Source organism: Dendrobium catenatum, unplaced genomic scaffold (genome assembly GCF_001605985.2).
Source record: "Dendrobium catenatum unplaced genomic scaffold, ASM160598v2 original_scaffold_75961, whole genome shotgun sequence".
Lineage (NCBI taxonomy): Eukaryota > Viridiplantae > Streptophyta > Magnoliopsida > Asparagales > Orchidaceae > Dendrobium > Dendrobium catenatum.
In genome coordinates, this window is record NW_021394407.1 from 369,788 (window position 1) to 395,604 (window position 25,817).

At 33.5% G+C, this 25,817-nt stretch overlaps 2 protein-coding genes and 1 pseudogene across 3 annotated transcripts in view; 2 read left to right on the plus strand and 1 right to left on the minus strand.

The window, feature by feature from the left end:
• LOC110108313 (DNA mismatch repair protein MSH6-like) overlaps window positions 1-8,804 on the plus strand; it is a 42,979-nt gene extending 34,175 nt beyond the window's left edge. Inside the window, exons 13-14 of the mRNA XM_028691829.1 lie at window positions 8,516-8,678; window positions 8,770-8,804. Coding sequence (XP_028547662.1) covers window positions 8,516-8,678; window positions 8,770-8,804 — 198 coding nt within the window. The remainder of the gene's footprint in view (window positions 1-8,515; window positions 8,679-8,769) is intronic.
• Window positions 8,805-10,479: 1,675 nt separating this feature from the next.
• Window positions 10,480-15,710, minus strand: LOC110108317 (protein STRICTOSIDINE SYNTHASE-LIKE 10-like). 2 transcript variants are annotated; one of them, XM_020838902.2, is made up of 3 exons: window positions 15,218-15,710; window positions 12,304-12,567; window positions 10,480-11,141 (listed from the first exon to the last, which is right to left on the minus strand). In XM_020838902.2, the coding sequence occupies exons 1-3, from the start codon at window positions 15,499-15,501 to the stop codon at window positions 10,553-10,555; spliced, it is 1,137 nt and encodes a 378-aa protein (XP_020694561.1). In that variant the 5' UTR covers window positions 15,502-15,710; the 3' UTR covers window positions 10,480-10,552. The 2 variants fall into 2 exon arrangements, with proteins under 2 accessions (XP_020694561.1, XP_028547667.1); XM_028691834.1 differs by having other exon boundaries at window positions 10,944-11,127; window positions 15,218-15,707.
• Window positions 15,711-18,173: 2,463 nt separating this feature from the next.
• LOC110116448 lies at window positions 18,174-25,113 on the plus strand (annotated as a pseudogene).
• Window positions 25,114-25,817: the final 704 nt, after the last annotated feature.

The following is a 25,817-nucleotide window of genomic DNA, read 5'->3' on the forward strand; positions in this document are numbered from 1 at the left end:
CCGCCGCAATAATAAAGATAACAGGAGAGATAGATAGAAAGACTCCAAAAGAATAAATAGGTTATAGAATCTCAACTTAAAAAAAGAAAAAAAAATTCATAAGATAGAATTTTTATCCATAAATCTTAGAAGATACAGATTCTTTCTAAAATATCATAGAAGTTAACACTCTTATAATATATGTGTTCTTACCTTAAAACCCTAGGACTTGTATTTTTTTTATTAATATTAATGTGTTGGCCCTTTTTGTGGGTTTCCCATACACACACACACATACACACACACATATATATATATATATATATAATAATAATAATAATAATAATAATAATTTAAATGAAATACTTAACATAGTTGTATAAAAACAAAAATAAATAGTCGACATGTAGAAATTATTTGTTTGTCCATAATCGTACAATGTCAATTCTTATATGTCTCATTTTTTATATATTACATATGTTACAAGAGCACCGTCCAAAGTACACCATTTAAGGCACTTCAAAATCAATATTTTTTTTTTCATTCTATGTGCGAGTACCTTAGCGTCCATACATAATACTATAAGGAGATAAACTACACATGTCAACATGCACATGCAAATTTTTCTATATAAATGATTTCATTTGCATTTTTGCACATGTAATTAATTTTAATCAAAAATTAATTTTATTCTTTGAATAAAATTAATTGTCAAATGATTTATATTGTTTTATTTATTATGACAAGCATACATATTATATTTTGAATTCGATTATTTTGCTATAATTGAGAGATATGTATTCACCTAATTATATTGATACCTCTTCATCATTTTAAATAATATTTTCATGATAATATTTTGAAATTTAAATGAGTGGAAGAAGAGAATTTATACATCATTGATGTGGCATTATAAGAGAAAAGTATTTAGATTATAATTGTTATAGTTTAAGTTTAAAAAGAATTTGTCGACTTAATGGATCTTTCAATATATTGGAAATTATTATGTGAAGAAATATGAACAATTATCTTGATATTAGTTAATGTCAGCTAATGAAATTAAAAAACTCCATTTGACTTTTTGTTTCCACCTCAGTACTTTGAGCCGGTTCGTGACAAGGAGTTGGACTTAGGGCAGCTCACCAGTTCGTGACAAAGAGTTTGACTCAGGACAACTCACATGCAACCACTTATTTCTAGAGGATCATTAATTACTGATAATGGGCATTGCTCGATGAGTTGCAAGATAAAGAGGCAATGATGCCTGTTTCAATGGTGCACAATATGAAGGAATGAGACTTAATGTCAAAGTCCCATTTGTGGATGCAAGAGAGGCGGTGGGAGAGGCTGTGGATGGCAGATTAACGTGTGCAGGAGACACTTGAGGCTGTTTTTAGTCCCATTATACATTTAATCCTTGGTCAAAACTGTCATTTTAATTCTCTTCACATTTTGAATGGAAAAGATATGTATGACATTTTAATCAGAAACATAAAATAGCTGTGACACTTTAGACAAGCTAATTGGGGTTAACCTCATTACTAAACCATGCGGTGTTGTGTTTATTATGATAAATATATGTGGGTAAAGATAATTGTCCTTTTTTATTTTTATATACCTAAATTTTGCACTTTGATATTTTAAATTTTACTTGGATTTTGGAACTTTTTATATTGATTTTTGTATCCAACATAGTTATTGTTGACCTCAATACTAGTGTTGGAGTCGAGTCGACCGCGCTAGGTGAGTTTCGAAAACAAAAGAGCTCGAAACCGCGCAAAACTCACTTGAAGTGCGTCGCACAAGAACCCAAAATTGCAGAAATGGCCTCCGTTGGCGAAACGGATAGCGCTGATGCATCCAAAGCATCATAAACAACTAAGATCAATGCCCATTTTGATTGAGGTCGTCAAACGGTGAAAATTTAAAATTCACGCACGCAAATCGAGGCGACGGTTTGATCTTAGATCAATGCCCATATCCTTCCTCTCCTTTCTTCTTCCTCTCCTCCATCTCATTCTTCCTCCATCCTTTTTCAAAATCTTCCAAAAATCCTAATCTTAAAAAATTTATTTCTCCACATCCATCCCTCAAATCGTCAATGTTCCTTCACAAAAAATACTTCCCTATACATCCTACATCTCTTCCACAAAAAAGCCCCCACTCTAAAAAAAGGTATTTTCTCTCTCTAGACTAGAGAGAAAATTTTCTCTCTAGAAAGAGAGAGAAATCCCATAAAATTTACCCTTAAATACCTTATCCAACACCTACACATCCTTCCAATTCCTTGTTTTTCCTTCAATTTAGAGAAAGAATTATGCTATTTTTCTCTCTAAAATTGGATAATAAGTATTTTTTCCCTTTCTAATGCTCCGGTCTCATCACTACCGTATTCATATTTATATTCTACACCTCTTCTACCAAAAGCACTCTCATTCCCTTTTTTTTTTCTCTCTAGTCTTTATTTTAAGAAAAAAGTATATATAATTAATTTAATAGCATAAGTGATAAAAAAAATTACATTGTGCATCACAGGTTTCCCGTCGCCCCCGTTTATCGTTGTCGTCTCGGTCACCGCACACTTAAGGTTTAAGTCTGATACTAGTATTTCACAATTTTTTATGTATGAAATACAAGTATTATGAGCGCTTTTATTAGCAAGCAAGAAAACATAAGTACCTGTGATCGTTTTTATTAGCGAGCGAGGAAATTCATGCATAAAATATAAGTACCTGTGACCGCTTTTATTAGCGAGCGAGTAAATTTGTATGCATAAAACATAAGTACTCGTGATCACTTTTATTAACAACAACAACAACATCAAGCCTTTGTCCGGTCGGCTACATGAATCATTTTTCTCCATTGTCCTGTTAAAAGTTCTCAATTAAATCTAATAAAAAAAGATAATGTCTAATATTTTCTAACCAATTCTTTTTAGGTCTACCTCTACCTAAAAATTAAATAAGTACTTGAAGACTCCGTGACCGCTTTTATTAGCGAGCGGGGAACGAAATTGTGGCCGCGATATCACCTGACACCTATTGTGACAGTCTTTCTTGGTAGGCGAGAAGACTTTACACACACCGATGCAACCCCCTACGCAGGGACGACGTTGGGGTGTTGTCAAAATTTTCAATAAAGCTCATGAGTTAGAGCATTTTATAGAAATTAAAATCTATCAAAATTTTTAAGTCAACAAAAAAAAAACACGCAACATCCTAGGTTCCCAACACTGAAAGCAAAGATGAAAGAAAATTCAAACCATAATATAATACAATTTATAGTGAACTTGTAGAGGAATTAGTTGTTCATTAACAAGTATGAACCAAAATTCTTTCTCTTAGCTCTTGACTTGTATACATCTAAACTCCCCAGCAATAGTTCTTACAAAAATGAAGTGTGAAAAAATGAACTTAGCATCCCTCCTATTTATAACATAAAAGTAAAATTATTTGTGGGCCCCACCAGCCTAGGAATCCTTTGTTAAAAGACATGGAAGGTATGCTCGTGGGCCCCACTAGCTTAAGATCCATGTTTAAAATGTCTGAAGATGCAATTTTGTGGTTTTGGCTTTGGATTCCTCAAATATTAAATGCACATGAATACATGCAGTAATTATCTTAAAAAGAGGAGGGGTAAAAGCAAAGATTATTTACCTTTTCTACGAAAATATATTTACATTAATTATTAACATGTAGAAATCCCCGAATATCCCCGATAATTATTCTAGTTAAATGCTTCATAATAAAATGAGAAACATCAATCACATTGTAAGTCATAGGTGCACAACTGCTTTAGGTAGAGTGCACGCTAGCTGTTTAAGAGGCTCGTACCTCCTGTGAACATCTATCTTCAAAAGAAATAAAATAGCACACTGTTATATGTCACGGGTTGTACGACCCCTAATTCAAGTGTGCACATCACTCCAGTTCGCTGAAAGGGAGTGTCGCCTACGAGCCCCTATTGCATAATGTACATATAGCAAGAACATGCAAACACATGATACAAATACATTAAGTGGCATATATGTATATTGTTAATAACACGGGCGCACTGCATAATATATATGCATAGCTTTGATCATGCAAATGTATCTAGCAAATATACCAATAGTAATGCAAAGATAGCATGCATGCATACTGAACAAGCATAAAATGCATCGAGTACTGTGCAAGCACATGATGCAACATACCAATCATACAAATGTACTATTTATCTGTGTATGTGCATTATGTCAATATACTTTACAAATATATTATGCATGTTCTATAAGCATACAAATCATATAGACACATTATGCATGTCAAGTAAATATATTATGCGTCACTTATATGTACATCATATCAATCCTCTAGGTGCATTATGTTAATCATGCAAATGCACATGCAAATATACAAATATGTATATAAGCATGCAAATACATCATGCATATGTATTGTCTCATACTTAGATACATCATATACATGTTTTGTATCGCATACAAATATATTATGTGCATGTATTATACATCATATAGATGTAGTAAGCGTGCACACCACACAAAATAACAATGCATAATGCAAGATGCATTGAAAAGTATGCTACCGCAAGGGCTTTGACGAGCATGATATATACGTGATGTCTGAGGATGCTGCATGGATTGAAAGTAATGACTTTTAAAGTATGTAAACATACACCAAATATTAATACAAATGCACATACGTAAGTGTAATTATGCAAGTTGCACTGAAAAATAAATATCCGCATATGCTCCGACAATTGCATTGCGCTCCTAAACCCTTGCCTGAGAATGTTGCACGGGTCAAAAGTTAACTTAGGATCAAGTTCGATCCTCCTCTTTGAATGGACCGGAATTGACATGTTGAACCACCAAACAAATACACGGTAGTAGTGCCAACCAGAGTATTTTATTTTATACGTTCATATTAGACCTTCAAGATATATCACAAGAAATGTTAACTTCTAAAAACATAAACTTTTGGAATCGTCGCTCTTTGAATCAATCAGAATATTTGAATTTTATATGTTCATCTTAGGCCTTAAAGGTCTTTTATAAAGAAAATTCATTCATTAAAATACATGCTCTTAGTTCTGATATGTATATGATAACTCTAAAATTAAGAGATGAACCTGATCCTCTGTTGGCGATCAAATTGTCGACAAGGTTCAAATAATAAAATTAAATTACTCAATCACTCCGATGATGGCAGTGTTAAACGTAGATTTCAACCGGATGGGTTAATTCTAAATATTCAAAATGTCTCCCAAACCCATAAAAATATGAACATTTAAAGTGATTTCAAAATCACCCCGATGATAGCTGTGTTGAATGTTTATCTCAACCGGAGGGCATTGCGTATTTTCAAATGTCCTCAAACTTCCACAAAATATAAATATTTTCAAATGACCTCAAAAACATCCAGATTGACCGTGTTCAACATAGATCTCAACTAGAGGGGTTAACTTCAAATATTCAAAATGCCTCCCAGAGGCCCATAAAAATTCCAAAAATATAAAATCAAAATATTTAAAATCGAAATTACCCATCAAAACACTTAAAGAAAAGTTCATCCACCATTGTCAGCAATAGTTTGTTGAGGTGGACACTTCAAAAATCACTTTAGCTCACAAAGTGCTAATGTTTTGTCGAAAATATTTTTAGGATTTATTCTCAAATAATCTCTTATCAGCAAGGACGTGGCACGTGTCCTCTAACTGGTAGTTTCATCGCCAATTACACCACACCTAAGGTTTTGTCGCTAAATGGCGCCATAAACAAACTGTTATGATCAGGACCTTTTGAAACTAGTGATTTGCCGCAAAATGACACAATTATATTACGTTCATGGCCAGAGGCCGTAAGTTTCCCAATGACACTAAATCCTTGATGATGAGGACATCGTCAGCGATTTCGACACATGTACCATCAGGAGACGTCGTAGATCGACGGCCACGATCATGAGTTGTATTTTAGTCATTTATTGTAGTAGTTTATTTTATTTTATGTTTTTTCCGCTTTTGCCCTTATGGGTATTTGGTCGCTATTATAGCCCAAGGGGCATTTTAGTCTTTTGTTTTCTTTGTCATGTGGAGGCCTATGTATATGGCCATTTTCCTATGTAAGATTAGTTTTTGATAAATGAAAATGACATTTCATGTTCTCTTTGTGAGTGCAAACCTCCTCGATCTCTTAGTGAGTTCGTAGGAGAAGCTAGATCTCTTTGTGAGTTCTAAGTTTTCTTGTTTTTCTATTTTCTCTTTATTTCTCTTGATCTCGTCGTCGTCACGGAGGTTTGGGTTGAAGCATTTGTGGAAGATTGAAACTCACTCTTTGAATCCCTAGAATTTTCCCTACCTCTTCCCCCCCCTTGCTCATTGCCGCCGCCCCTCCTGGATTGCCTAGGCAGCCGGCCTGCAGCCCCAACCCGCCGGCTAGCAGCCACCGGCCAGCCAGCCAGCCCGCCGACCTCTTGGTTCCCCTGCCGCCGGCCCCCTTCTAATTCTCCTCTTTGAATTTTGAAATCTCTTCTCTTGATGACTTTCCTAATTAAGCCATATTAATTTAGGAAATTAATTAAGGGGAGTTATACTTATTTGAAATTCAAATTCGTTTTCCCTCATGTTTGCCTTTGAATTGGGGAGTTACCTAATACAACTAAATTCTGAAATTACTTCAGATTTTAATTAGTTTTTACTTAACCATGTGGTCCCCTCTTGTTTATTTCCCAAACCCCTCACCTCTCTCTATGGCCGGCCACTCCTCTCTCTCTCTACCCTATTAATTCTCTTTTAATACACCTTTAATCCCTTCCCAATTGAAATTAAGTTCTCTACACTTAAGGAAATCTGAAATAAAATTCAGATTTTGTGTTCTTCCCCCCATAGCCTCACCCTCCCCTCCTTCCCTCTCAAAACCGTGAACCCCTATTTTCCCCTAGCTCACGGCTAGCTCTCCCTCTATACCCTTTGGGTGTTTCGTTCCCTTCCGGCAAGAATGCATGGCGGAACCCGAATGGAACTTTGGATTTGTGCATGACGATCGAGATCAAGTTGACATCCTCCAATCACCGTTCTTTGACGTGGGCTTTGATTTCGACGACACCAACGAGAATTACATCGACCGTATCAATTACACCTTAGTTGACGTGATTGACGAGCAAAGATCAAAGGGACGTTGGATCATCATTGGACGACCATCATCCTCCACTCCGGCCACCTATCCAAGAACGACGATCCTAGGTTCCTTCTTCCTAGGAGCGACCTCAATTCTAATGTGGAGACTCTTCTTCCGCTAAAGCCTAGACTGTTTGAGCGTACGGGCTCCAAAGGTGAGAGTTTTCATTATTAAATCATGAATTCTTGTGTATCGTCGTAACTTTACAATTGATCTTTGCGTTTCCTTAAATTGTTTGGGTAATCGACTTCGCTCTTCTTTGCCTAAGCAAGTTAAAAACTAAGAACTCCAAGGATCAATCCTTGTTATAAGTAGTAACTTTATTGTGGGAACACTTTGTTAATTCGCTCTCTTTAATTTCTTAAAGTAACTTCTGTTTGTTTCACATCACTTGAGATATGAATCGATAGGGTACAAAGCCCTTTGTGAGCTAAGGTGGATTCAAATTTGTCCCTTAGACAAATATTCACCTCAGGTCTATAAGGTACCCTTGGACGAAGCAACCCATGGCTGCCGATAAGGATATTTCTATCAGGTTGGGTCGACTACCTCCTCTGATTAGGTAGACCATGGACCATGATGGCCCGGGTTGACAGAACCATGAGATCTTGATCAGCTCCATGATGCATTCCCTCACCATCCGCTTTAAGTGCAGGTTGGTGAAATTTTCAATTCTAAATATTAAATTTCCGAAATGAAAACACATGCTGCTCTTATATGTCGGATAACACATATCTCTACGTATCCATTTGACAACTAGCCTTAATCGAAAGTTCTCTCCCACTATCGGGAGGAGTAATTAAATATCGGGCTTGCGCCTATAGGAAACCAGAACTCAAATCTAAAGTCCTCACAAAATGAGGGTGAAATTTCTGGTTAGTATCTTATTTCAAACCCAACCTGCTTTCTGAAAATTTATCCTGGAACTTAATTCGTTAAAATTTTCCCGGAGGGGAGGTCGGGGCGCTGATTTCGGTGCCCACTGTTATAGAAGTGCCTTTGCCTTTGGCTTCAACGGGAGTTTGAGAAATTTTTGCTGCTTGGATATGATTATGTTCAAAAGCTCTACATGCTGTTAGGAGGTAGACTGATTGATGCTAATTTTTCCAGTTACTCTTTGCTTATTTGAGCATGTTGTTGCAAATTTTTACCATGAATCAGTGAAATTATCTTGCGGCTTTCAATCTAGCTTCAGAGTTCTATCATCTGTGATTATTGTGTTTCTAAGCATCATTGTCATTGCCCGTGGTCACTTTTCTATTCATGCTGTATTCATGTTTTTTTTTATCAAGATGTACTTGTGAATTTTTTGTGCAAGACGTTGTTGAACTGTCCCATCTGCTCAAAACTTTTGAATTGCAGGGATATTTTAGATACTGGACAGCAGAAATTAAGAAGTATATGTCAGAACTTTCACGAGCAGAAGAAGAAAAAGAATCTAAGCTGCAGGGGATTCTTTTGAGGCTTATGGAACAATTCAGCGAGCATCATAGCAAATGGAGACAATTAGTTTCCGTTATTGCAGGTATTTTGTCATTCTCTCTGATAGGGAAAGCAGACATCATTACTTTACGCGCACATTCTTGTTATTGACAATTATGTGTTATTCTATTCAGACCTTTCCATATCCGAACAAGGCTTTCTGATGTAATTTTTTTTTTCTTGCAGCAAAAGTTTTATATTTCAATTTGAAAAGAACTAAATTTACAAACCCTTGCAAGTAATCTATGCACAGTAAACTAATATAATCGAGAGTATAAACAGAAAACAGCAAATAACAAGAATCAGTAAATAAATTTAAACATGAACACGAGAAAGCACAAGATAAAACAAATTATATGGTTTGACATGGGGTTGCCTACATCCATGTAGAGGAATCGAGACTTAGTTTTTATTGAATCATTTGTCTAGCAAGTTAAAGGTTTGCAAGTGTTCAACCTCTGTTCTTGATCACAGATTTCGCTTAAAAATGTATCCTTGTCTTCCTTGTGCGAAACACTTGCATCCCTTGAATAGGAGATAATGATGAACCTTGGATAACTGCAGCTCTTAGTTTGACTTCTGGATGTTGATTGAGGAGGTGAAAAATGATGGTGAAGATGTTCAACCCGACAACCTCAATTTCCCTCCAAGAAATCGATTTATGGATAACCAACCTTCCTGATATCCTGTAATTCTCGGTTTTTAAAACCTGAGAATGATCTTAATACCTTCTCCGGCTAACAGCACTCCAAACAACACCTGTAGCTCTTTTCTTCTCTTTGCTCGTGAAAGTCCTCCTCTCCTTTAAGCCTTTCAATTTTTCTTTTTTATCTCACCCATTATTTCCTTTTTCTTTTGTTGCCAAAATATAGCCATCTGTAATCCATATAGAAGGAACTAAAAACTAGAAAGCAATACAAGAAATAGAGTTAAGTAAACAAACATAACTGGATATTTCATAAATAAGAAAAGGATCAAAATGATTTCTCAACTTTTTGTGAGGGATCAAAATAGTCTCCAAATCTTTTGAGGGGTAATTTGATCCTCAATTCTTTAAATGAGATCTTTTTGATCCTAACATCTAATGTTGGAGCCTAATAGTATTAAATGTAAGAGTATTTTGATCATTTTTTAATTAAATATTTATTAAATATAATTTTCAAGTAAATTATAATTTTACTTAAAAATTTTATCAAACATTTTTTTAATAATAAAAAAATATTTGGTCATATTTTATAAATATGATTTGTAAAAAGATGTGTGTCCAAGTTGAAAATAAAATCTATTTGCTTTTGATTTCTCTAAATCAATAAATATCATTTTTTATAAAATATAATTAAAATGTTTTAAATTAAAACTAAAATTATTATTAAATTTTTTATTAAAAAAACGTTTAAGAAATTTTTTTAGAAAAATTATAATTACATGAAATATATATTTAATTAAAATTGACAAAAATATTCTTATATTTAACATCATTAACTCCAACATTTGATGTTAGGACAAAAAATATCCCATTTTAGAAAGTTGGGGACCAAATTGATCTCTCAAAAGAGTTGGAGATCATTTTAGTCCCTCATAAAGAGTTGAGGGACCATTTTGATCATTTTTTCTAATGTAAAAAATAAGGGATATCTATATTAAATTTCTTGTGGTTTGTTTTTGTAGTGAAAAAGAACATAGTATTGAATTTTCAATCAAGGAGAAGTGAAATGTTGAATGAGCAGAAATTCAGGCTGAAAATCACCCAAATAAATTGAAATTGCTTTTATAACCTTTAAAGATTTATATGATGGAAGCATACTTTGGTACATGGAAAGGGCAAAGAAGTAATTTCAAGCTAATTCAGTGAAATTTTCTGCCTCTATTTCAGCCTGCTTAATATTTCTCTATGGACATATTTTCTTATGTAGGAAATTACTTACCATTTTTTGCAAAAGTTTCACACCATAATGATTTATATACTGATAAACTTAAAATTAGTAGGATGCATGGTGTGCAAATATGAAATTCACTAAAAATCGAAAAAAAAAATCTGAAACTGAATTTGCAAGTTGATCCATGAAAAACAAACAACATTAAAGCTGAATTCAATGAAACTCGCATCCAGAACTCAGTTCCAACGAGTTTCAAATACTTACATGGAAACAAATTGGAACCATAGAAGAAAGCCTTCTTAATCCATGGAAGAGAAAGAAGCCATTTCTCAATCGTGCTTCTTCTTGAATGTAATGCAATCCAGAACCCTCCTCTTGGGCTTCTCCTTATATTATCAGGAAATCCTGGAAGCTGGAAGAAAACCTCAAAGCTTGAGTTTTGAAGCCAGTATCTTAGAATTCTACAATTTGTGCTCTCTGCAATGAGCAGAAAAGAGCCATCTGAGCTTAATGCAACGCCATTTGGGAATGATAGGTTAGAGAGCAGGATTTGTGTTTTTTGGGTGGTGGAGTCATATTGCATTAATCTTCCTGTGTTGTCTCCTGTTATGATTGCTGATAAGAACTCACTGTAAGAAATCACAGCTTTAACTTCAGTTGGATACATGAGAAAATAAAAACAGTCAATCGAGCTGTGCTAAGACACCCAAAAAAAATATATAAAAATAGTCAATCTAGTTGGTGACTGGCGCGACAGTGAGATTGAAAGAACTAATTATTTGATCATTCATTCATGTAATATATTTCCTTATTTAGACTAGCAGATGGTGTGAAACGTTCTGCAATATTTTTGAAGACTTTGTTTTTGCAACTTCTAGGATAAATGAGTAGAGGACTTCTGAACCCAATGAACCCATAAATGCAAAAATAACTGTATTTTGATTTCTTCACGAGTTCACATATGCTTTAGTCCTTCAAACCGACCCAAACTTCCACTAACGAATAATCACGTCCATAATCCGTTTTCATATACAAGGATTGGGCTGGACGATTGGTTATTTCTCTGATCTGATTTTGAATAAGCTATTGGATGGGTTTGGTTAGATTAAACCTTGCCATGCTTGCTTGACTGGGTATAGTTAAGGAAAAATCTCCTAGTTCCAGCTAAAGCACCTCATCTCCTAGCCAATTGGGCTTTCATTTAGGAGGTGATAAATACTTTGTGTTTACCGATGGCCATCCCTCGCTAGATGGTCGTTTTCAAAGGTACATAACACTGAATTTCGAGCTCGACTCGTTAACGAGCTCGCGAACCGAGTTTATCTAGTTTCAAGCTCGAGTTCGAGCTCGTTTGATTATCGAGCTCGAGTTCGGTTCAGATGATGCTCGGCTCGATTACTCGTCGAGCGGCTCGATTAAAACGCGGAAGGGGAACTGGTGAAAGGTGACGCATGGGCGAACCGAAGACATCTACGCGTGCGGAGTTGCGAACTGCGGAATATGGAAGGCGGACTGGTGGATCACGGAAGGCTTGTGAGCTCGTATTTCGTGGCACGAGCAACTCGAGCTTAAGATTTGACTCGCAAGTCGAGCTCAACTCTACTCGCTTGCATCCCTAAGCCAAATACATAGCCACTTCAAGTGGCATGAAAATAGAGAGAGCATGCAAAGGAGAAAATGAGCCATAATATATCTTCTTATGTCTACTTTTATGAAACATCTACTCAATTCAAAGACAAATTGGTGCCACAAATCATTTTATATATAATTTATCAACGTGAAATAATGTACCTTCTTCTGAATTTTGCACTGCTGACAGTAAAATATATTACTCCAGTTTCCTGATCAATATCCAATGCATTGGTGAAGTAAAATGGAGCTCCTGCCTCTTTTGAAACTGTGGTAGGAACTTTATCTTTGTTGTCAAATATTAACAAGCCAAAATATGCATCAGCAACATATAGTTTTCCTGTCTTCTTACAGAAACATAATCCAAGTGGTCTCCCACATAAATATTCCTGTTTTGGATCTTGTGAGCCTCTACATTCATCCAACCTATAATAATTCAGGTAAATCATTGCCAAAATTTTGTCCACTTGGAAAATTTATAATATCTTTATTTGTGAAAAGACTAACATTAGCATGTGTTTATCACATATATCATCATTAGCATCATCATCATCACTAATTTTATCATAAAAATTTTGGGATCAATTGATTCAGTGTATAAGAAAGGAAGGCTTTAATAATTGGAAGTTCCTGGTTGTGTGATTGCTGCATGAAAATAGTCTCAAATGTTGATATCTTGCCCCATGCATATCCTATCATCATAAATGCATGCATGTGCATGGGTGATATAAATATATGAATATATGTATATTTATATATATTTCAATCTGTTCTAAAGCGGATTTAGGATGAAAATAACCATTCTCCTCCTTGAAGGATATTTCTCCTATTAGGTTGACAATTATTATTCTTCGCTCAGTTACATTTTTATGTTACCACCCATCCATGCATGACTTAAAGATTTTTTAAGGACTGCCTAGTGTAATTAAAAAAATAAATCTAAGTGAAAGGAATACAAGGGTTTTGAAAATTTTCTTATTTGATTCAATCAAAATGGAATGTAAAATAAGTTATTGATATATTTGAAATTTATCTTTTAATTTGTTTTCAATGAATTAGGAGTTTGCTTAATTTGGATAAATTCCAAATACAATGCCCGTGTGAAACTTCTCCCCTCGTTGGCGCCTACCCACACAACTCGGTGGTCACATGCCACTCAACATCGATCATCTTATGCCCATGGTCACCCACCAACAGTTAGTCATTGCCAGCCGATGTCATACCATCACAGTTGATTAGCCACCGCCTCCGACCTATCGATACCACACCATTGTCATCAGTTGCCCCCCTTCTCTATTGTTGCTCATCGCCCCATTGCTACATCTAGCTGCCAAAGGCCGGCTACTACTGTCAATTGCCACCTACCGCCCTACCTCCATCACACTACTGCTAATAGGTATTAGCACTGCATGCACCGCCTCCACTGCCAACTACTGTTGGCATTGCTTTACACTAAATTCATGTTACTTCAAACTAAACACAAAAGAAATGATCTCCTACATTTGTTTTACACTTAACCAGATAACTCTAAAATATTTAAATACAAAACATTTATGTTATATTGTATTCCTTTTACGTTTTGTCCTTTTTTAGCAAACCAAAAGGCTTGTTAAGATCATTTAATTATCGGTTCAATTTATCAAAATTTTACACTATATCATATTATATGAAATGATAATTGCGATTATAGAGTATAGATGGCTAGAAATAGTCTGAAATCAAGCAATAGGTTGTTGATGTTATTTTTCATGTATGGAATATTTTTTATTGATGATGAAATATATGAATACAACAAAACTTTTAAAAAGACTTCTACAATTCATCCAATCTTTATTGCATTCCTTCACATGTTTGATGAGTAATCCAATCTTCACAAAATTTGATCTTATGTAGTTCTTACAAAGCAAAATCAACAAAATGATCTTAGCTATAAAATTCTATTAAGTGTAAATAAAACATAAAATTAAGAGGAAAAAAAATTCATCCTTCTGAGTCTTCTCCTAAGAGGACAAAACACATGTCCAAATATATTTAGAATTTTGAACAGGAGAGATGCTCTATTCCTAATTCCTATCATCAATAATGCATTCCTTTTTCCATTATTCATGGTTTCAAGTTTCAACCTATTTTTGTTTAGTCTCAAAGTCAAAATGAAGACCATTGATGTTATTTCTTGCGAGTAAAGCAATAAAGGGCACAATTGTTAAGGCTACCATAATTATGGATTTTTGCTACAAAATAAATCTGAAGTGCAAATTAGAATGTATCCATCAAAACCTAAAAGATACATATTAATGAAAAATAATAAACTTCAATTCAAAATCAATTATTTTCACAAAAAATAAAAAGTATAACACAGTATATAATATTTTAAAAATTCATAATAATATATAAATATGTATGTATGTTATGCGCTACAAGAAAATTTTGAATTATTGTCGGACTATCCGACGAAAATATATACGCCGGTAAAAGCAGCAAACCAACTGGCATATTTTTCGTCGTTATTGTAATGACGGCCTTTCCAGCGGAAGAGCCGCCAGCAATTTATCGGCGGATAATCTGCCGGCCTATTCGTCGTTATTTATAAGACCGACAGTTTATTCCAGCAGCATATTGTTCGCCGAAAATTAACGGTGAAGTATCCGGCGGATATTCCGTCGGTCTACCTAAACTTGATGAATATTTTGCGGCTGATAGTTTGATGGTAACAACCAATTTTCCTATAGTGATGTATGTAATTATGTCATGCATGCATTATATGATGCAGCGATATAAATAATAATTTTAAATTCAAAGTTTAACCATAATAAGATAAGTAATAGCAAAGCAAAAATGACATAAAAAGTTACCGTCAATAATATTTGTTTGGAATGCCTCACACAATTTGAAGTAGAGAAATAAGAGAGAAGAAGAAGAAGTTCTATGAGGACAATATTTTACTTTTTTTAAAAAAATTTATTAATTAAAAATAGGATATAAGATCCTCAAGTCTACAACTAAATCCACCCTATGATCTCCATGATAAAAATAAAATAAAATTTCTCCACAATATATTGCAAATAAACACCCTTACATATGAGAAGGGGAGACACTGGAAAATTCAATCCATCCAATATCATCTCCTTGCCATTTCAATATTCTACCATCTGATACACCTGTGTAAGGCCCCTCACCATCCTTATCAAATGCAAGGCTCTCAGGCCCTACTGCTCCACCATTGATAAAAGCTTCTTTCAATCTGCTTTCTTCTCCATTTTCTGCTGGCGACTGATACAAAGAAAAATAATCTTTCATCGTCAAGGAGAAGAAAGAGACTGCAACGGCCATAAGAGCAGAGAGAAGCATATTTTTCTTCATTTGGAGGGAAGAAGTTGCAGAGGATAAAGAAAGGGTGAAGATGGAGAATATAAACGAAGGAGATAGCTATATATTGATTGTATTGGTCTGTACGCAAGCTTCCAGAATATGACACAGAGGCTATGTGAGTGTGTTTTGTTTTACTTATGTGGCAGAATGAAGACAAAATTTGATGAGGATTGTTTTTTTTATTATATGTTAGCTGTGGTGCTATGTCATTATTGTTAAGCACAATAATATTATAACAAAATTATCATTGTGAGCCTTCTATGGTTTTAATAATTTAAAAATTTTCACAATAGATTTAAGATGAAAAATATAATTAAAATTTTTGAAAACGTATTCTAATACAACGAATCACATATTCAATTAAAGGAACAAAAAAATCTACAGCTATGATATGATTATGTTCATGAACTAAAAAAGATAGAAATTTTTTATTATTCTAGAAATACACCTTATAGTGATATGCTAAAAAAAAAGCTCATCAAAATGGCCCTTGAAGTAATTTCTTGAGATATCCAGGATAAAATACTCAAAACCCTTTCACTATCTTATATTGTATTAATTCTATGAAACCCAGACATAGCTATTTGAACAGGAATTCTACATCTCAAAAGTATGATCAATTGTCCTTCATTCAAAAACAAAAAGATATGTGATTTTTTTGATCTTGAGAAGCAATATAATTGAGTGAACATGATATTTATTTGGTTGTTTCAAGGCATAAAAGTGTATCTGAATGATATTTTCATATTAATAAGAAAATGTAATATCCAGCAGCAAAGATCATCAAATACTATAATATTTTGGAATCGCTAAAATTGTCAACATATTATGAATAACTCAGCACTAGCATATTAATTACACTTAAATCAACAATGCTCATTAATATAATTCTACAAATATAACTCCAAAACTCTAATTATCTATCACTAAAAGGCAAATATAAGAAACATAGATTCCAATTCTATCAAAATCTTCACACAAATTTAAAAGATCTAAAATCAACCTTTATATAGCTAGAGTGTGCGCCACCATAGGGTGAATTTCTCTTATTATGAAATTTCATCTACGTAATGTTGAAAAACCATGTGCCTTCCTATTCAAATTGTTCTCCTATGAATAGACGACACCAATAGATGTCGGGAAGAGGTCAATAGTGTTGTAAAGTGAAAGGAGGATCGACCATGTGACAAATGTATTTAACATTCTCGGGCTACAGATATGGGTCTATGGGCTTCTACTACTATTACAACAAATATTTCTTAAAGGATTATTAATATTCGACAAATTTTACGTTGGTTATCGACTCCCTTCATTTTTCTCATCCAGGACTTGAGACCTTCTACTAAAAATATATATTAATATAAAAGGGGATCTAGTGATTTGCTCTAAAGCTTGTTAATCAATCACAAAGAGAAAAACCAATATATAGCACCTACGCAAACTAGTTGTGTACATGTTTACTTAAAATTTATACATAAAGCTTTGGATTGCATACTATATAATATGAATCATTAATAGGAGCATACATCTCAGATTTTGTATGTGTACATAGAATAGCATACGAATAAAAATGAAACTAAAATAATAATGGGTACCATTTCTTTCAATTAGATGGAAATCATTATTACTACGAAATTTGGTGAGCCTAAAAAGAATTCTAGCAGAGTCAGTCTTTATTTACATATAATTTCCGGAAGATTAGAATGATAAAAAATACTTAAAGATAAAACCAACTTCACATATCTTGTTATTTTTCTTCCCTATCTCAAGAAAGGAGAAAACTCTCAATAGCTATGACTTTGATATTTAGGAGAAGAAAAGAAATGATTTCAGCAACTATCCTTTGATTTATGGAAGAAGAAAAAATTGGAATAAATTTCGATAATATGTTTTTATTTGTTTTGGAGAGAAACGACTGAGAATTTCTTACTATTCTTGATTGCAGAAGGAAGAATTTCCAAGACCAGATGTTCTCCGTCTATAGGATGTTACGGTATTTTATAGCCACAGAAGTCCATTTCACTAACACAGTTAGATGAATGTTCACTTATAGTTTAAATACGCATTTTCCATAAAATCTTCTTACAATCTTATTGTGTTTAATGTAAATTTAATAAGATTACTAATTCAATAATTTACATTTAAGCTCTTGATTTGGCTTTTTTAAACTACATTTCTTATTTATGGATAGTTTACACAAAATTAGTTTAAGGTTCTATATTTATTGATGTCTTGCATGCATGCTATCAACTAATTGTAATATATATTTTATATTTTAGAACTAAGAAAATAAAAAATATATATATTATATAAAATTTCTTATGCTTTCCTTATTATACTCTTAACATTCATATTAATTTTCTCTCTTTTATGAATTTGCTTTTACCATCATTGTAATATACGTTATTGATATTTGTAACAAATCTCAATGCATCAAATAAATAGAATTGGTAGGTTCTAAGGCGTATGGCTATCTTCAAAAAGTCGAGTTCGAAAAATTTCCGGAGTTCTGTCAACACTGTAAGATCCATGGTCATTATGTTGTTGAATGCTTTAAGTTACACCTTAATCTTATTAAAAAGAGTGTTCAAAAAAAGGAAGACAAGGTTAACAATGTCTTTCCTGAGGATAATCCTATAACTAAAAATAGTCCTATAAATTTAATGCAAAATGTAATCGCTTTACCTGAAACTGATATTCCTGTTACTAAGGCCAACCATACTAATAAATTTGTTGTGTTAGATAACATCAATGAAGATTATGTAACGGTTTCTAATGTTATTGCTAAAGAGCCTGATATCTATATTTCTATAGAATCTATGCTTAATGTTTCTAAAGATATTTCTAATAATGCGCCTAAGCAGGTGGTGGATCTATTGAATGAGAAAGAGAGTTTTGAAAAGGATGGATGTGAGGAGGGTGAAATCATCCCTACCGCATGTACTAACACGGGTTTGAATAAGGTGGATGAGATGGAGGATAAAGAGGATGCTTTATCTGGTAATGAAGATGGTAAGTCCTATAGCTATGAAGAAGAAGGTGAATTTACTAAGGTAGGAAGGAAAAAGGGTAAGTATATCTTACCTTTGACGCCCCGGTCTACCCGTGCCAAAACTTATTCAAAATCTTGCAATGGTTAAAGCTCTTATATAGAATATTAAAGGGATTGGTGGTAAGGATTCTATTATTAGATTTAAAATTCTTTGTAGAATTAATAAAGTTCAGCTCCTTGTTTTATTTGAACCTCTTATTGCTAGTAGTAAATTTCCTATTACTGCTTAGAAATTTGGTTTTTCTGATTACTTTGCTAATCGCTCTAATAAAATATGGATTTTTTGGAAAAATTGTGTGGATTTAGATATTCTTGATGACTTTCAACAAGTAGTTAATGTTCATATTTCTATCTTTAACTTTTGTTGTAAAGCCTCTTTTGTCTATGCTGCTAGCACTAGACTTGGCCGTTTAGTTTTGTGGGATCAGTTGAATACTTTTGCTATCAATGCTAATATCCCATGGATGGTGGGGGGAGATTTCAATATTATTTGCAACACTAATGAGAGAATAGGGGGCCGGCCTCCTAATATTAATGCCATGGATGATTTTAATTCTATGATTAATAATTGTCATTTAAATGACATTGGTTATTTTGGTAATTCTTTTACTTGGAGTAGAGCTAAGCTTTGGCAAAGACTTGACAGGTTATTAGTCAATAATGAATGGTTGACTAGTTTTCCTTTATCGCATGTGGAACATTTAAGTAGATCTATTTCTGATCATGCTCTTTTACTTTTATGTATTGATGCTAAGCGTAATACTGTTCCCTCTACTTTTCTTTTTCAGAACATGTGGTTATGTCATAAAAACCTTCGTAATGTTATTGATTATAACTGGTCGACTCCTATTGCTCCGGATAATAGCATTTTTGGTATTCATAGGCTGTGGGATAAATTGAACAGACTTAAGCAAGTGTTAAGGTGGTGGAATAAGAATGTTTTTAAGAACATTTTTATGAATATTATAGAAGCTGAGAAGGAGGTGATTGAATTAGATCAAAGGTATATGGATAATCCGATTAATGATAATAGTAATGCCCTTAATAATGCTAAGAATAACCTTGCTGATTTACAAGAACAAGAGGAAACTTATTGGAAGCAGAAGGCTGCCTCTAAGTTAATTGTTGAGGGAGATAGAAACACTAAGTTTTTTCATACGTTGACTAACAAGAAAAGAGTGCAAAACCATATTTTTAAAATTATGGGGGAGGGTGGGGCTGTTTTTGAAAAAGAGGAAGATATTTTTGCTTCGGGGGTTGATTACTTCAAGCACATTTTTAATAAAGATACTGTTACTACTACCATTGCTAACCCTTTCATTATTCCTAAGTGCATTACTGATATGGATAATCAAATGTTAATTAAACCCCCTTATGAGGAGGAAGTTTGGAATACCATAAAAGACATGAATATTGATTCTACTGCGGGCCCTGATGGTTTTACCACTAAATTTTTTGTGCATTTCTGGAATATTATCAAGTTTGATGTCTTAGATGCTGTTAATGATTTTTTTAATGGGACCCATATTCCTAATTTTTTTGCTGCTACGAATATTGTCTTAATCCCTAAAAAGGAAGGGGCCAACATGTGGAATGATTTTCGGCACAAGTCTTTGTTCTTTTTTCAACAAATATATTTCTAAATTTTTTGCCACTAGGCTTGCTGACATTTTACCTAGAATTATTTCTGTTAATCAAACGGGGTTTGTGAAAGGTAGAAGCATTTTTTATAACATTCTTCTTATGCAAGAGATGACTCATGATATTGACTCCAAAGGAAAAGGTGGGAACATCATTTATAAACTCGATATTTCTAAAGCTTACGATAATTTGAGTTGGAATTTCCTATATAAGGTTTTATCTTAATTTGGTTTTTGTCAAGATTTTATTAATTTGATCAAGAATAGCATTGAGAATTGTTTTTTTTTCTATCATTATTAATGGTGGTAAACATGGTTTCTTTAAGTCTTCTCAATGTTTGAGACAAGGTGATCCCTTATCTCCGACTTTGTTCATTATTGCGATGTATTATCTTTCTAGAGGTATGGAGGAGTTATATAAAGGCCATAAATCTCTTTATTTTTGTACTAAGGGTGGTTTACCGATTTCTCACCTTTGTTTTGTTGACGATTTTATTATTCTCTAATGCCGCAATCAATAATGTTAAACTGATGGCTCGTTTCTTAGTTAATTTTCAGAGGATGAGTGGTTTGGAAATCAATAAGAATAAAAGTAATTTCTTGGTTTCCAAAGGTATGAATCAAGGTAAGATTAATGATATTAATCGTATTTGTGGTTTCAATTGCATGCCTTTACCTATCAAGTATTTAGGGACTCCTATTTTTAAACGTAGAAAACAGAATCATATCTTTGTTGACATTATAGCTGCTTTTCAAAAGAAAATCTACAATTGGCATTCTAAGTTTCTTTCATTTGGTGATAGATTGGTTTTAGCTAGAAGCGTTTTAAATTCTATCCCTATTTATTATCTTTCATACTCTGAATCTGACGGCTTCGGTTTGTTTGAGAATGGATAGGTTGTTTAATAAATTTTTTTGGGGAGCTAATATGAATAGTAGTTGCATTTGTTGGACTTCTTGGAAAAAAGTTTGTGGGACTTTAAATGAAGGTGACCTTGGGTGTAAGAGTTTCATGGACACGGTTAAAGCTTTTTCGTACAAGTTATGGTTTTCTTTTCGTTCTAATACGAGTCTTTGGGTCAATTTCATGCATGCCAAATATAATAAAGATAAACCTGCTATATGTTGTACTTTCAAAAACTCTGATTCTCCGGTTTGGAAAAGGATTTGTAAAGTTAAGTGGGAGGCTGATAGATTGGTTCAATGGGGTCTTGGGAAGGGTGACATCTATTTTTGGCAAGATAACTGGTTAGGGTGTGGTTCTATTGATTATCTGCTGAATACTAACACCTTGATTAATACTAAGGTTAATGAGTTCTTTGAAAATGGTAAGTGGAACGTTCACAAGTTTGGTTTGCACGTCCCTTCGAGCATTATCTCTATGATTGTGGAGTTGCCTTTAAATCTGCAGTGCAATGATTCTATTTTATTTAAAACTAATCCTATTGGGAAGTTTAGTCTTAAAAATGCTTGGGATAGTTTTCGTATCAAAAAAAGTATTTCTGTTATGTTTTCGGTTATCTCGCACTACAACATTCCTTACACCACTTATCCTAGGCTTTCCAAGATTTTAGGAATTGATTGTGATTGTGCATGTTTATGTGTATGTTACCAAGGGTTAATGACATTGTTTCAAACCCATTTAAACTTAGGGAAATCATTAAGGATAATATTTAAGGACCTTGGGCTAGAAAACTTAGATTTATTTTAAAAATTAGGATATATATCTTTTTGACTTGAAATGTTGAACACTTGATTTTAGTGGCACAAACAGCCCATAAAAAATATTCACTAATTTTTAAAATCATTAAAATATTTAATTAATTAATTTTTTAATTAAGCATTAAAAACATCTAAAAATTTTAATAAATCAAATTTATATCCAAAAATTATATATAATACCTCAAGTTGACCATAATTCAATTTAAAACTTAAAAATTAAAACCCATTAATCTTTTTTTGAGATTTAAGCTTAATTTAATTTTAATTTAAATTTAATTAATTTAATTAATTTAATTAATTAAAAATATTGAAAATTCCAAAAATTCTCATACTCTTGATAATCCCTTCTTAGATCATTTCTAATCTTTGAAGGTGATTTCAAGAAGTTTGGAGTTTATTTGGATTTAGTTCATAAAAAGCCCCTTAATTAAATTAATTAAATAATTCAAATAAAAAATTCAAACATTGAAAAATAATAACTAATTCCAAAAAAAATTAAATTAATAAAACTCAAAGGCATTCAACTCAATATAAAACTTAATATTGATAAAAAATTTTAAACCTTCTAAAATTAGTCAAAGTCAAAAAGTCTACAATCTTTCAAACCTTCATAACTTCATAACTAAATATAAAAAAATTATAATCCAGTTAACTTATAGTCTAAATGATCATCTTATAGCTTATATTTAAAAAAAATACAAATTTCTTAAATTTAAGCTTCATAACTTCATACTGGATTATTTAATTTCAGTATGCTTTTGTTATGGATAATTTCAATTAATTTAATCTACTGTGTTCAAAATCACATAGCTTTCAAAATCGCATAGCTTTCCACTCCATAAAGAGTTCATTAATTTTAATTTATTCTACTAGTCTTGCATGCTAATCCTTTGCTTTAATGTTCAAATAAGATGAAATAAAGATTACTACTGTTATAATTATTTATTTTTTACTTATATACTAATCTCAATAAATTAAAATTTCAATATAATCTTTGAACTTTCAAAAAACTTTAATAGCAAAGGCTTTAAAAACCATTGGGAGCCTTTGCTGTATCGAATCAGAAATTTTTTTATTATTATTATAGCATAAGTTGCCCATTTAACGGGCGACTTATAAGTCGTCCGTAAGCCGGGCGACTTATTACTATAACCATTTATTTGCCAACTCAGCATAACAGCTAGATTCCTAGTCAGCATAAGTCGCCGTTTTAACAGGTGATTTTCCCTATATTTAATTTTTTTAAACAGTGCTTAATTTGTTAATACAATTTTTAATTATGCTTATTGTTAAAATTTTCCCTAATCTAATGGCTGAAGAACACATTTGCTGGCTCCAACGCAGTCCCCTTCCTCCCAGCCGGCGACGCCGGACCTATTGGGAGCTCAGTGATTCCAATCATAACAAGCTGCAGGACATCTTTGGCAGCTGGGAGCTCGTCGACAATCGACCTGCCGCAGGTGGCAGTGGTTGGGAGCCAGAGCAGTGGAAAGTCGAGCGTATGTGATTCCACTTCGACTTGGCTATGTTGGTGTGGTTAACCGTAGTCAACAGGATATCAATCTAAATCGAAGCATAAAAGATGCATTGGCTAATGAAGAGACGTTCTTTTGACGTCAGCCTGTATATCATGGTCTCTCTCCTTGTTGTGGAATTCCTAAATTAGCTAAGAAATTGAATCAGATTTTGGTGCAACAATATTAGGGCAGTTCTTCCGGGATTTGAAGTCTCGCATAAATTCCCAGTTGGTGGCTGTTGCAAAAGAGCATGCTGCCTATGGGGATGTTGTAGAATCAAAGGCTGGACATGGTGAGAAACATTTTGAACATTCTTACGAAATACTTGTGAAGCTTTTACTTCAATGATTGTGAGGGAAAAAATGAGGAATTATCAACAGCTGAGCTTTTTGGTGGGGCACGAATTCATTATATTTTCCAGTCAATTTTTGTGAAGAGTTTAGAGAAGTTGATCCTTGTGAAGATGTCAGTGATGAGGACATTCGCATGGCTATTCAAAATGCCACTGGTCCGAAATGTGCTTTGTTTGTACCTTGAGGTTCCATTTTGAAGTTCTTATAAGAAGGCAGATTGGTTGTTTACTAGATCCAAGCCTCCAGTGTGAAAAATTCATCTATGATGAATTGATTAAGTCGAGCCATCACAGCCTAGCTAATGAGCTTCATCGATATCCTGTTCTGCGGAAGTGCATGGATGAGGTAATTGGAAATTTTCTGCGGAGAAAGACTTCAGCCACCAGAAATAATGATAACCACCTAATTGAAATGGAGATGGATTGTATAAACACTTTACATCCAATTTTGTTGGAGGAAGTAAGGCTGTGGAGATTGCACAGCAACAAGTCAAGGCCTCAAAACCAGCGGCATCAATTTCTAGACCCAAGGATGGTTTAGATGGTCATAAGTTACAAGCATCTGAAAGGAGTCAAAAATCTCGTGCCATTCTTGCTAGGGCTGGAGCAAATGGAGTTGTTCATGATCAGGCTCTGGGAGCACGACCTATGTAGATTCGACAGATCGGGACTCAGCTGGAAGTTCAAGTGGAAGTGGACCCAGTTGGGGAATTTCATCCATTTTTTGGCTTTGTGAAAACCGTGCTCCAGCAAAAGAGATCTCTTCGAACAAGTCTGTAAACGTTCCTTCTCACAATGTGGAACATTCACTATCCATGATACAACTAAGAGATCCTCCAGCCATCTTGAAGCCTTCAGAAAGTCAATCAGAACAGGAGGCTTTGGAGATTTCCATCACAAAATTATTTCTGAAATCTTACTATGACATTGTTAGAAAAAATATTGAAGATACTATACCAAAGGCAATTATGCACTTCCTGGTTAATCATACAAAAAGAGAGCTACGCAATGTTTTTATCAGGAAACTTTACAGATAAAATCATTTCGATGATATGCTACGAGAGCCTGATGATATAGCTGCCAAGAGGAAAAGGGTTAGGGAAACACTAAGCGTTCTGCAGCAGGCCTACAAGACGCTGGATGAGTTGCCACTTGAAGCTGATAATGTGGAAAAGGGTTATTCTCTGGATTCGGATTCAACCGGCTTGCCCAAAGTCCAGGATCTACCTTCTTCATTCTGATGCAGTGCATCTCATAGTCACGGCGGGTCCTAGTGACACGTCATTTTATTTGCCGCTCTATCATGTATTTTCCCAGTACATGATTGAAATAAATTAAAAAGTACTTCAATATTTGATATATTAAAAACTTTCCCTATGCAGTGCATTCTCCTTGCACAATCTTTCTAATGCTTTACATTCTTCTTACCCTAATATTCTGGGAAGAATTAATAACAACTCTATTTTCTCTTAAGATGAAGACCCTAATATTCTCTCTCAATAACACACATTAAATGATATCTGATTCGAGAACAAATTAATTTAATTGATCTGTCTCTACAAACCGGATGCAATGAGTCTCACGAGATGAGATCCCGAACAAGAAATATTTGTGCATAAAAATTCAAACAATTAAACTCACATAAAATATTCATTAGATTGATATTAACATGATTACATATACTTTTAAAATATAATAAAAAATAAAATATGATTAAAAGAAATAAATTCTAAAGTCGACCATGAATTAAGGTAGAATGGGTAACTTAGCCTTTTCATCATACACTGTGATGCAAAATGCAAGAAAATGGACTAAATGATAATATATGTAAGAACAACAAGGAAGTGATCGATGCCAAAAAAGATATTAACATATTCTTAATATATATATATATATATATATATATATATTATCTTCCTCATGTACAATCAGAATCTTAAGATCTTGAATCTTACTCTAAATAATATTTTCATTTGTGTTATTTAAATGACCCCATCTAATCTTATAACAATATTTTACTTTTT